Source organism: Aquarana catesbeiana, linkage group LG04, assembly GCF_042186555.1.
Source record: "Aquarana catesbeiana isolate 2022-GZ linkage group LG04, ASM4218655v1, whole genome shotgun sequence".
Lineage (NCBI taxonomy): Eukaryota > Metazoa > Chordata > Amphibia > Anura > Ranidae > Aquarana > Aquarana catesbeiana.
Window position 1 is genome coordinate 396,162,979 of NC_133327.1, and position 12,556 is coordinate 396,175,534.

At 37.0% G+C, this 12,556-nt stretch overlaps 1 protein-coding gene across 1 annotated transcript in view; it reads right to left on the reverse strand.

Annotated features, from left to right (window-relative positions):
• Nucleotides 1-12,556, reverse strand: part of LOC141141259 (uncharacterized) — a 1,017,917-nt gene that overhangs the window by 537,017 nt on the left and 468,344 nt on the right. Inside the window, exon 22 of the mRNA XM_073628940.1 lies at nucleotides 3,603-3,674. Within this exon, the coding sequence (XP_073485041.1) occupies nucleotides 3,603-3,674 (72 nt within the window). The remainder of the gene's footprint in view (nucleotides 1-3,602; nucleotides 3,675-12,556) is intronic.

The following is a 12,556-nucleotide window of genomic DNA, read 5'->3' on the forward strand; positions in this document are numbered from 1 at the left end:
GTGAAATTGCCCTGTATTGAAGTGGTTAATATGCTATGCACTAATTAGATGTTGAGGGCCTTTTGATTTCTTAAAGTGGACCTTTCCCCCTTTTTCCTAAATTAATTTGCTTAACACTGTCTATGTAAAAAAATGTTTTGTTTAATTTGATTTACCGCTTATGGTTACCACTTCCTTGTGTCCTTGAATGCAGTGTTGACATAGTCCCAGCTGCACAGATTCCCCCTGGAAAGGTGATGTCACAATTTCCTTTGGGGAAATGCACCTCATCTCAATCATGTGCTGCATGAAGTTACATTGATTTGCTTGTAAAAAACGTCCCCTGAAATCTTGCGATCTCTCCAAGGAAGTTTTTTTTTCAATTTCAACAGATGCATGTAATGTCACACATCGCATGCGCAAGAAAAGGCTTATGAAATGATCCTCCTTATTGTGCACAATCCCAGTATGAGTGAAAAAAGACATACGTTTTCAAAATAGTGGCACAGAAGTGAGGGATTGGGCAACACAGAAGCAGAATGAAAACTGGTAAGCACAAAGAAAAAGTCATATGGACATAGATGAGTATAAGTATTTCCCTCTTTACACATTATTGCCAATTTTTTAGAGGGGGTGGGTCCAATTTAAGTCCATAAACTGTATGCTTATATTGTCTCCTTTAGTCCCAAGCCCTCCTCGTTAAAACCATGATTTCCATATATTGCACTGACTATGGGATAAAGACATTCAACAGCTGTATGCTGTTTGGAATAATTGGCTCCATATTAGTAAGCTTTTTATGCACTATACAGCAGTGGTTCTGGATGTGCATTCAATTGTTTGGGGCATAAAGTAATGATTTGCATGGTTCAAATCACTGCCCAGGAACAATCTTCCTATTTTTGGTATCTGTGACAGAATGTAAGGTCATAGCAATATGCTGGGCCATCATGGGATAGTGCAAAGGGGGTCTGCAGATCTCTTCTGCCTGTTAGTTAATTGCATGTTGCCATTGGTTGCAGCAGTATCCCTGGGCAGCCATAGCCATGGGATTGGTCGGAGGTATCGGTCAATCGATTGGTCTAAATTATGGGGCATAAAGCCCACGCAAAAGGAGCTGATAAAAGGAGCTGAGGAGCGTCTCTCACAGACCATCTGGACCGGCCCACAGAATCCAGTTGGAGAATGTGTTTTGGGGTGTCATTTTTGCTATATACGAGCTTTGAGTTATAAATATCTTATAAACTGACCACTTTGTGTAAAAAAAAAAAAAAAAAAAAGCATTTTAATTCCCACGTTTTCCGAAGACTTGGGGAAACAAATTAACCATTCAAAAGACTCATTATACCTCATAGAATAGATGTTGGGGTGTTTGCTTTCCAAAATGGGGTCATTTTGTGGGTAATTCCACTGTCCTGGTGCTCCAGGGCCTTCACAAATGTAATAGGTCATTAGGAAATTAGAGGTGTAATTTATGCTCTTAGAACCCCTGATGATGCTACCTGCATGTTGAACCTCTCTGTGTGGCCAGGCTGTGTAAAAGTCACACACATCTGGTACTGCCATACTCGAGAGGAGTAGCAGAATGTATTTTGGGTTGTAATTGGCAGTATGCATTTGCTGTGTGTGAGAAATAACTTGTTATTATGACAATTTTGTGAAAAAAAAAAAATTCTTAATTTTCACAAGAATTGTGTGAAAAAAATTACAACCTCAAAAAACTCACCATGCCTCTTACTAAATACATTTGACTGTCTACTTTTCAAAAAGGGGTTATTTAGGGGGTATTTGTACTTTCCTGACATTTCAGGTCCTCAAGAAATGAGGGCCGTCAGTGCATCAGGTGTGATCAGGTGTGATCAATTTTCAATGATTTGCACCATAACTTGTAGACTCTATAACTTTCACAGAGACTAAATAATATCCACTAATTTGGGTTATTTTTACCAGAGAGATGTAGCAGTATAAATGTTGGCCCAAATTTATGAACAAAAATGACTTATTTTAACATAGAAACTAAAAAAAAAGTGTTTTTTTTCGAAATTTTCGCTCTTTTTTCACTTTGTATGAAAAAAATGATACAAATTTTGTTTGGGTACAGTGTTGCATGACTGAGTAATTGGCATTCAAGTGTGAGAGCGCTGAAAGCTAAAAATTGGTCTGGGCAGGAAGGGTATAAAAAAGGCCTGTATTGAAGTGGTTAAGCTTATGTTTCCTTATGCCATCTTGGCTTTCTCTGAGATGATACCTAGGCCCTTATGGTCTCCCTATGGTAGCTTATTTTACGTAAATAGGATAAGGAGACGCCTTAATCGGACCATTCACAGCTTTCTAATTGTTAATGTTCTGGGTCTATTTTGCCCTGATTTGGTTCACTTATCTGCAATAGGTCTGGACATTTTTAATATGGGCCTGCGAAATTTGATAGAAAAAGCTACGTTGTTGGGGGAGCCTCAGCCAAAAGCTTCTCTTCTGGCTTCAGCCGGTGGGGAGTAGTCTTCCAGGATTGTCTGGATGGACACCATGAAATTTTGTTTAATGTATTTCAGCCAGTATCAGCCACATTTCAGCCATATTTCATTTTAATTCTGAGTTATTATTATCAGGTCACCCCTTGGATAACACCATGGCCAGTAATTAAATTGCCAAAATAAATATATTATTTGTTTAAAAAAATTATCTGTTGTAGGTGTCTTCCTTTTTCTAATGGTCCCCTTGTTCTGGCCCATGTGGCATGAGTATATCTTTGGTTTTAAGAAAGTTTTTCTGTGCAACACACAGATTAAGGTTGAATGTTTTTTTTTTTTTTCTTTTTAGTGCAGTTCCTTTTTACGATAACCTGTATGGTATACTGTAACTTTGAGAATAAAACGCAAAGTCCTCAACTGCTTGGAGCCTAGAGTTCTTGTGTGAGCACAATAGAGTGCTAGGAAATTTCTCAACCACCACTAGGAATGTTTCAATGTTGGGACCCTGCTGCGATCTTTCTTCCTAATTATTTGGATATGGAACATATATAGTTCAAGGCTTCTTCCTTTTTCTATGAAGTTATATATTGCACAAGATATGAGAAAAGCTCTGTAAGCGACAACAGAGGCTCACTTGAGATGTTTAGAAGAGCTTGATATTACCCTGGTTAACTCCTGCTTTTACAGACTGTCACATAAATAAAATCACATCTAATGCATTATTTAAGTGTCCAGACATGTACAACATACGTATGGCTTTCAGTAGAAACAATATAGTAAACAATGAATAGCCATTCCTTAGAACAAATAGTCACATTTTTCAAACGAATCCCTTCAGGGACTGTTCGTTAACCCCACAAATTTTTTTTTCAGGATATAAAAACAATACAAAAAATAGCAACAACAGTCATTTGCTATGGTAACATACACAACATTATGGGCTCATCTGCTCTAATTTCAACACTATTTCAGCATTTAACATGAAAAATAAGTGTTTCATAATAGCAGGTAAAAAATAAAAATACATAAAAAAAAAAAAAAAAACGCAAATAGAGAAATACTCCTGTATAAGTGTCCTGGCATGTTCCTATGTGACAAACACACCCTTCTGCATAAATATATAACAAATAAAGCATTTTTTTCATAAAACAATACCTTTTTTGGGAGGCAAAGAAGGTGGGGCCACTTTTCCCGATGTTATTGCAGGTGTTATTGGCAACTGACCAGCTGTGACAAATAAACAAAATAAACAAACATAATTAATCATCAAAACCTGTCAATAGGCAAAATTAACTTTTGAAATAAACAAAGATTAAAAAAAAAAAAAAAAAAAAAAAAAAAAAGGTAAACTGTATTACCATAGAAATACCGTATGTTATTTAAGTTTTTTTTGTAGAAAGTTGATGTTTCAGACACTGAAATGCACTTAACTTAGAAATTAAAATGAAGATCACCTTGAATACAAAATTCAATGTGTAAAGGGTATTAAAAAAAAAGATTTTGTATGTGATTGAATGATTGACATAAAAGCAGCTTTACTTTTCTTCCATTCACTTTTCTTAAGTGAATAGTTTTCACTTGTTTAGTAAATCAATCTGTAGATTTGCATTATGAGATAAAGCCTTAAAATGCAACCATTGTGTAATGCTTAAAAGCAGGAAAGCCAGTATGTTTTTTTCTTACAAGTCAGTCCTGTGTGACAGGGGAGGTGCCCTGATTTTTAATATGCTTCAGTTATGTATCTTATACACCTCTTTTCCCTCTCCAGCCCGTGTCTAAATAGTGAAAGAAAAGTAGCAGACTGATGACTTCATCTTTCTGTCATTCTACTCTCTCCTCCTAGCAGCATGTTTCTTGTTAACACATTAACTATATAAAAATGATTGACTCCTTGTTCTGATTTTCCCTCTCCCAGTCTGATCTTTGCTGTATACAGAAAGATACCAGGTCAAATTCAGACATTTTCACTGATTGTATTCATAAGGTACATTTAATGATCTATCAATTACTTACCAAGGATCTGCATTATTAGTGTATGTCATATCTCCCTGAAGTTCTGCTTTAATCTGCTTTTCTTTTAAGGAAAACTGAAGATCGATCAATAAATCTTGACAACTGCATCTTGGTACTAGTGATTGGATATTTTAGTGCAAATTCAAACAGTCTCTATGCATTGCAGTCTGCTTGTACAAACTGTCAGAATGACCTGCAGGATTTTTAATACCTGAATAGGCTAAGTCTACTCTGCCCTTGAAACACAGCCGGGATGATTTACTAAAGTAAAAAAGATTGTTGCACTCTGCAAGTGCAGTTACTCCAGATCTTAGTAAATGAGGTGAAACTTTACTTTGCAAAGATTACCCAATCACGATCCATTGACTGAGGATGAGATCCTCACAGCTTTGGCTCAAACACATAATGGACAGGCACCTGAAGATGGTTTGCCATCCGAAGTTTACAAAAGATACACCTCACATATGATACTGACCCTTCAAGCCTATAATAATGTGTTTGAAACCAGGAAACTCCCCCCTCTATAAATGAGGCGATTATAGTCGTCCTATTAAAGCCAGGAAAGGAGACCCCCTCACCAGATTCCTATAGATCTCGCTACTCACATTTGATGTTAAACTTTTGGCTAGACTACTGGCCAGTTAGCCAAATGTATTCAAAAAGTAAGAAAGGAAAAAAGGGGTTTATGGGACTTTCAGTGAGGTAACAGGGGTCATTCAACTCCCCTCCTCCATCCCGGTTAAATGTATTAAAAAATGAGAAAACAGGAAGCGGGACTTTGCATGAAGCACACGGAGGCAGAAAAACTGTTTGAATAAAAAAACAGTTTTTAATTGATTCCAAATTACCATAAGGTTTGTATTTATCTCATTGCATTATGCTAAATGTCCAAAGTTTTTACAATTCATTAGAACCAAATAATACATTTTAGTTGATACTCCAACAAGGAGTTATAACATGTTATGCAAACACACAGGATAATTGATGCATGATTATACACATAGTAGAGAATACCTGTTACAGGTTATTGACGCACTAAAGCCTAGCCTAAAACAGGTAAAATAAAAATAAAAAGAATAAATAGGAACGGCAGTAGGAAATTCATGAATATATACACAAATCAGTTGTTGTTAGCTCTACGCGTTTCGAGGCCTTATAGCCACTCGTCAAGAGCAATACCGTAGTGATCATCTATGAATAAGAAAAACAGTCATATTAAAATGGTCAGGAGCGATCATGTGGGCAAATATACAATATGGGAGTACCCCCCACATAGCTAATAAAACCACACACTTACATGTAAGTCTGCGCAATGGTGGTGCGTACACGAGAATCCCAGATCGGCCAGGAATGCCCCTGCCGGGAGCCGAGGGGACGTGAGGGGGCGGCAACAACCCACACAAGCAGCACCACGACTGGGCCAGTGTATAGAGGGTAACACAGATATAAATTGAATGGGGTGACCCCAAAATGGGGAACCTGGGTGAGAAAATGACTATATATATATATATATATATATATATATATATATATATATATATATACAATTAAAAGTGATGTGGAAATATGTGAGAAAAGAATGTGCAGGGAAAAAGAAAAGGAGGTCACGAGGAGAGAAAGGATAAAGAGAAGAAAAAGGTGAGTAAAAATGAGAGAAGATTGGATACCTGTGGAGAAATGGATAGGAGCTGAAGTGCGGTAATGCATCATGTTGGACAAAAAAACGATATGAATGGATCTCTGTAGGAGGCCCAATAGAGGGGGAAGCTTCACCCATCTATCACACATCTATCCCAAAAACTTCCCACAATACTCTTCTTAAATACTCTTAAATATCAGAACTATTCTGCATATCCATGGTTTCTGTCTATATACCCCCATATGACACAATCTACAGTATACTATAGAATAGTGCAAACTACAGGACTTCCAATTCTGGAAGAGGACGGGTGTTCTGTATATCTCTCAATTATATAAAGGCACTACATTCAAATCCTTTATGGAGCTGCATCAGAGTTTGCCCTCCCCAGAAATCAATTTTACAAATATCTGCAACTTACGCATGCTATTCAGAGTGAGACTAAAACCTCCCTGCTTGCACCAATGAACCATCCCTTGCTGTCTGATGTCTTGCTGATGGCAGACAAGAAAGGGATGATCTCAAGAGTATATTCTAAGCTGTTGCAATCCACACACGATGCTTCCAAACTCCCCTGCAGAAAGGGATGGGAAAAGGATCTGGGACATATAGATGGGGAAACCTGGAACCTATGCCTTTCCTCCACCCCCTTGGTGTCAGTTTCAGCATCACACAAACTATCCTACCTGTACCTACTACATAGAGTGTACAGAACACCAGTTCAACTACATAAATGGGGGATTCGAGAATTGCCAATAAGCCCAAAATGCAACAGAACCAATGTTGATTTGCTACATATGATGTGTAAATGCCCAAAACTGTTCCGTTATTGGTACTATGTCCTATCTACTATCTCACAAGTTTTTTGCTAGGTGCTCTGGAAACACCCCCACTCTCTCCAAATAGTCATACTGCAGTATTGCGTCTACTGTACATAGCTTGCAAATTTATTGCTCGGTACTGGATATCTCCACAAGTACCAAAACTAAAGCAATGGTTGGACACAGTAAACAGTACACTGATAAGTAAAAACTCACTTATCAACATAGGAAGATTCTTAAAAAATTATATTACTTGTGGCAAACGTGGCTAGACACACCTGGATTAGGTCCACTCCAATTGGTGAAGGACAAACCACTACAAATGTAAAGTGGTGGATGACAGGACAGGAATATAATATAACAACCAGAGTTTTAGTAGATGTTTCTACTATACTTTGTTATGTGATGTTTTACCTCTTCATATTTGTAAGAATATGTATCTACAGCGCTGAGGAGATGCATAGTGATTTATGGTAATGTTATGCGGCACTAGTGTAAAGATTCAAAATCTCTACTCCTTGTTGATTTATACAAAATACATTCTCTCCTGTACTTGATATATTGTAGCATATGTTATGTATGGATATAATTCTGCTTTGTTCTTTAATAAACCTTTTTTCTGATTTAAAAAAAAAAAAAAAAAAGGATTACCCAATCACATATGAGGAAAGTAAAAAAAAAAGAATTTCTGCTTGCACATGATTGAATGATGGAAGTCAGCAGAGCTTCATCATTTACTAAGCTCTCGAGCAACTGCACTTGCAAAATGCACAGTCTATTTGTCCTTAGTAAATCAACCCTATCACTTCCTTTAATTTGTTAAACCTTCCTCAATTTAAAATTGTCAGACAAAAAGTGGCCACATCGAATCAGAACACTGCCAAAATTGAATAGCCACAGCAGGAGATTTGTCTATCCACACTGTATAAAACAAAAAAAAAACCTCAGTATATGGCTAGCTTTAATTGTATAAATGAAGTTTAAAACATATATATGCAAAACATACAGTATGTTAGTGAACAATAGTTATAGACTAGAATTTATGTGGTCAGTTGTCCCATGACCCACAATTTTTCCTAATTCGTTAGAGACATTTTAACAGTAGAAATGATGGACATTCTTTAATTGTATCTCATAATCACAGATCATTGTGTTAAAATGAATACTGCACAGACCAATAGCCAGAGAATACAAAATTAAGAGCTGAATGGAAATAATTGATTGCATATATGATTTGCTCAACCTTTGGCCCTCCAGCTGTTGAGGAACTACAAGTCCCATGATGCATTGCAAGGCTTTCAATTAAACATGCATGACTCCCAAAGGCAGAAGCATGGTGGGACTTGTAGTTCTGCAACAGCTGGAGGGCCGCAGGTTGAGCACCCATAATTTAGAGTATATATACATACACTTCACACTGGTGGTTTTAATCTGGCATTGTTTAGGTAACTATTTATTTTTTGTTTTCATTATTTGGTGTATATAAAGGAATATGTTGTCCCATAGAATTCAATGTTATTTGTACTGCATACCAGCTCAGCATACACTATACAATTATAATATACAATATATATATATTAAACATGTGCTCGCCCTGGAGGGGCTGCCCTCCTGCTTCCCAGTCCACCCTTTACTCAAGAATCCACACAATTGTCACGTAATCTCTTTTATACATAATTTTACAATTGTGGGTAACCCTGACAATTTATTCATTCCCCCTGAGTGTAAATGATTTTATTTTACAAATGCATTTCTTTAAGGACTATTGTGCATTTTATTTCAAGTTCTACAGGAAACAATCATTGCCCACCACTATTATCACCAGGGAAACAAAATTGAAAGCATTTATTATAGGTTTTTATATAGCACTGTCAATTAACACAGCACTTTACAAATAGTATACATTCACCAGTCGCTGCTGTCTTACAATACAAGGCCCCCAACTCACATTAATTCATAGACATACTAGGGCCAATTTAGACAGGAGTCCATTAACCTACTAAAATGTTTTTGGAGTGTGGGCAGAAACCAGAGTACCCAGAGGAAACCCACATAGGCACAGGGAGAACTCCAGGCAGGTAGTGCCATGGTTTGGATTTGGCGCGACAAACCTGGTGCTGCTAGGGTGAAGTAGGATCCTTACCTTAAATGTTTGCAGCTAGACTGTAAGGTGGTCTGAGCTCTGTTTGTGTACATTGTCTGGAATGCTTGGTCCTGCTAAGCCAAATGACACTGTTTGCTTCTGCTTGTTACTGTTGGGTGTTCTTCAGTAGGTAGAGCAAGAAGATATACGGTTGTTTATTATGAAAATGTATACTGCTGTTGACAATCACTGAGGGGTTTATGCCAATGATGTGGGCTAGGAAAGAAAATGTTGTTTTTGGGAGACCTTCTATAAAAGTCCCTTTTGTCACTCAGGCTTTTCCTTGTGAGGGTGTGTGTAACAAGGTCCAATCTTTCCTCCCAGGCCTGCTGTCTGAGCAGAATGTGAGTTCACAGGTTTTTGCTTCCCAAGCCTTTTGCTTGGGGGGGAGCTGCTTAGACATCCAGTTCTTTCTTTTTGGACCTTAATGCCTGGGGGGGAGGAAGCTAAAGCTAAGGACAAGTCCTGCTTAGACAAATGCCTGTTTGGGATTAAAGGTCTACAAGTGACCTGTGAGAGAGGTCTTAAAAATCTTAAAAATCCTAACCGGTTTGTGACATAGGCTGAATTTACATTAAAGTAGCTGTCCTCCTCGCTAACCGAACCTGCATTAGTCTCGGCAGAATTTTAAAAAAAGTAAAGGATTTTTTTGCTGCAGTTCAGTACCCTCCAACACTCTCCAATCTGGACAAATGAGCAAAAAAAATAGCAAAATAGCAGGGAATGGAATATAAGTCTGACTGTCGGCGTCTGTGGGTTGGTAAATGTCTGGATGCAGCAACAGGAAAATTACAAGTATATATATATATATATATATATATATATATATATATATATATAACAGTGAAAATATGCTAAAAAAAATTAAATATAAAATGCTGCAGTGTACTGTGCAATATTCAAAATAGTCCAAAAGTGCTCCAAAAATCCATGCGATTCGGTGAAATATTAGAGGTAAGGTGCTGTATTCACACACAGGTGCTCCCCCCTAGGGTCACCTTAGGGCATGTGACCTTGCTGCTAGGCTTGGTCAAAACACGCCTTTGAACCACTAAAGGGTTCAGTAGTGCATCCGGGATCCTGGGTTGATCTTATATCACTGTACATCAAAGGAGTGCCACTTTTACCTTGGTATATCAATAGAAAGAGGGCTTCATGGTGCAGTATGTAAAAACTTTTATTTATGATACATAAATGGCACCCTGAAGTGCCATGCTAATATGAGTACCCTGTGTGGGATTTTATTGTGTATCATAAATAAAAGTTTTTACATACTGCACTGTGAAGCCCTCTATCACCTGGGGGGGGGGCACCTGTGTGTGAATACAGCACCTTACCTCTGATATTTCACTGAATCGCATGGATTTTTGGAGCACTTATGGACTATTTTGAATATTGCACAATACACTGCAGCATTTTATATTTAATTTTTAGCATATTTTCACTGTTTTATATATTTTTTATTTATATATATATATATATATATATATATATATATATATATATATATATATATTAATATTATATATATATATATATATATATATATATATATATATATATATATATATATATATATATATATATATATATATACACACACACATTTTTTTTCCTGTGATTTTTTTCAAGGACTTTGATTTTATATATATATATATTTGAATGTTATATTCACAGAACTGTTCACGTGTATGCACATTATCACTTTATTTACGATATTGCATGGATTGCACATTTAGCACTGTATGCCGTATTATGTATTTTTGATAGTGCAGCGTATATTTCATTTTGAACTTTTGCATGATTTATGAGACATGTGTAACTCTAGCGGCTAATTAAAAATAGAAGCACTGGTTTTGGAGACCTTTATGGTCTGTTAGTTAGTGGTGGCTCACAGGACTTTATATCATCATTTTGAATATTAAAAGTTTAGACTTTTATATGCCTACGTTTTCAAACAACCACCACTATCATCCCAACATTAAAGATATTCATAAGCATTAGATCATTGACTGGTAATGAAATTGTTGGAAGACACCGGTATTGTCACTGCTGATTCAAAAGCCTGTATCTTGCTAATCAGCACCTGACACCACCTATTTATGCCCACTGCTTTCTGGATTGGTAAATCTGACTATGCTGCTGAGACTTTCTCACTGCGAGCTGCAAGTCTGGGAGAGGAAACTTGAGAGACACAAATAAAGGAGAATTTGGTTCAGTCAGTTTTTGCATCAAATGATATTTGGATTTTGGATGTGATTGGGCTGTATTAGAGAAACCATATGCTGTATGACAGATTAGAGGATCCATTAGAGGATGGTAGGACGTATGCGTACAATCTAACCACTACAACAAATTATTTTATATTTTATTAAATAAATAAAATGGTATTGCCCAAACCATGCCTGTCTGTGTAAGCAAAAGAGGGTAACGGAAGCAAAGATGGATTCCTCTGGTGACACCTTTTCTTAGAAGACAAAATAATCACTTGCCAAAAATTGTGATTTAATTTCATACCTCAAAAGGCAGATAAATCTGGAAGCAATGTATTATCACATGTATAAAGCTACCCAACATAAATGAATAGAGGTAATAAGTAGCGCTGAGGGTAAAAAAAAACACATTAAGCTACACACCAAATTGTGATAATGTGTAAAACAACAAAATATAGTTCATAGATAAACTTTATAGAGCAGAATCTACTAATCATCAGTTGATATGTTAATCCGATACCACACCGCGTGAGCAAGCGTGTCTCCACTCCCCAGTTGGATGTGAACTCACCAGAAAATATTGCCTCACACTCTCATGTTTTGGCAAACAAGCAGTTAACCACCTCAGGGTTCAAGTGAATTCCGTCAACATGCGTTCCAAAGCAGATAATATATGGAGGAAATAAGGCTCCAGATAGTGTGATATCATCAAACCATCAAAAACATTTATAAAAAAATACAGCCCAATTGTATTGCACTTACAAACAGGCAAATTAAAATAGCATTGATATGGTAGAGATGCCAGAGATACCCTGTGGAGGCGGACATAAGGTATATGTCACTTCTCTCCCAACCTGATGTTCAAAACAGACAGAGCGTCACTTCCGGCAGTGCATGAACGACACTTCTGGTTGCCGTACAGCCACATCCCGACGTGTTTCATCATAGCGACTTCGTCCTGGAATCTTCCACATATTATCTGCTTTGGAACGTGTGTGGACAGAATTCACTTGAACCCTGAGGTGGTTAAACGCTTGTTTGCCAAAACACAAGAGTGTGAGGCAATATTTTCCGGTGAGTTCACATCCAACTGCGGAGTGGAGACATGCTTGCTCACTCTGTGTGGTGTCTGATTAACATATCAACTGATGATTCGTAGATTCTGCTCTATCAAGTTTATCTATGTTTTGTTGTTTTACACATTATCACAATTTGGTGTGTAGCATAATATGTTTTTGGTATTCTTTACCCTCAATGCTACTTATTACCTCTATTCATTT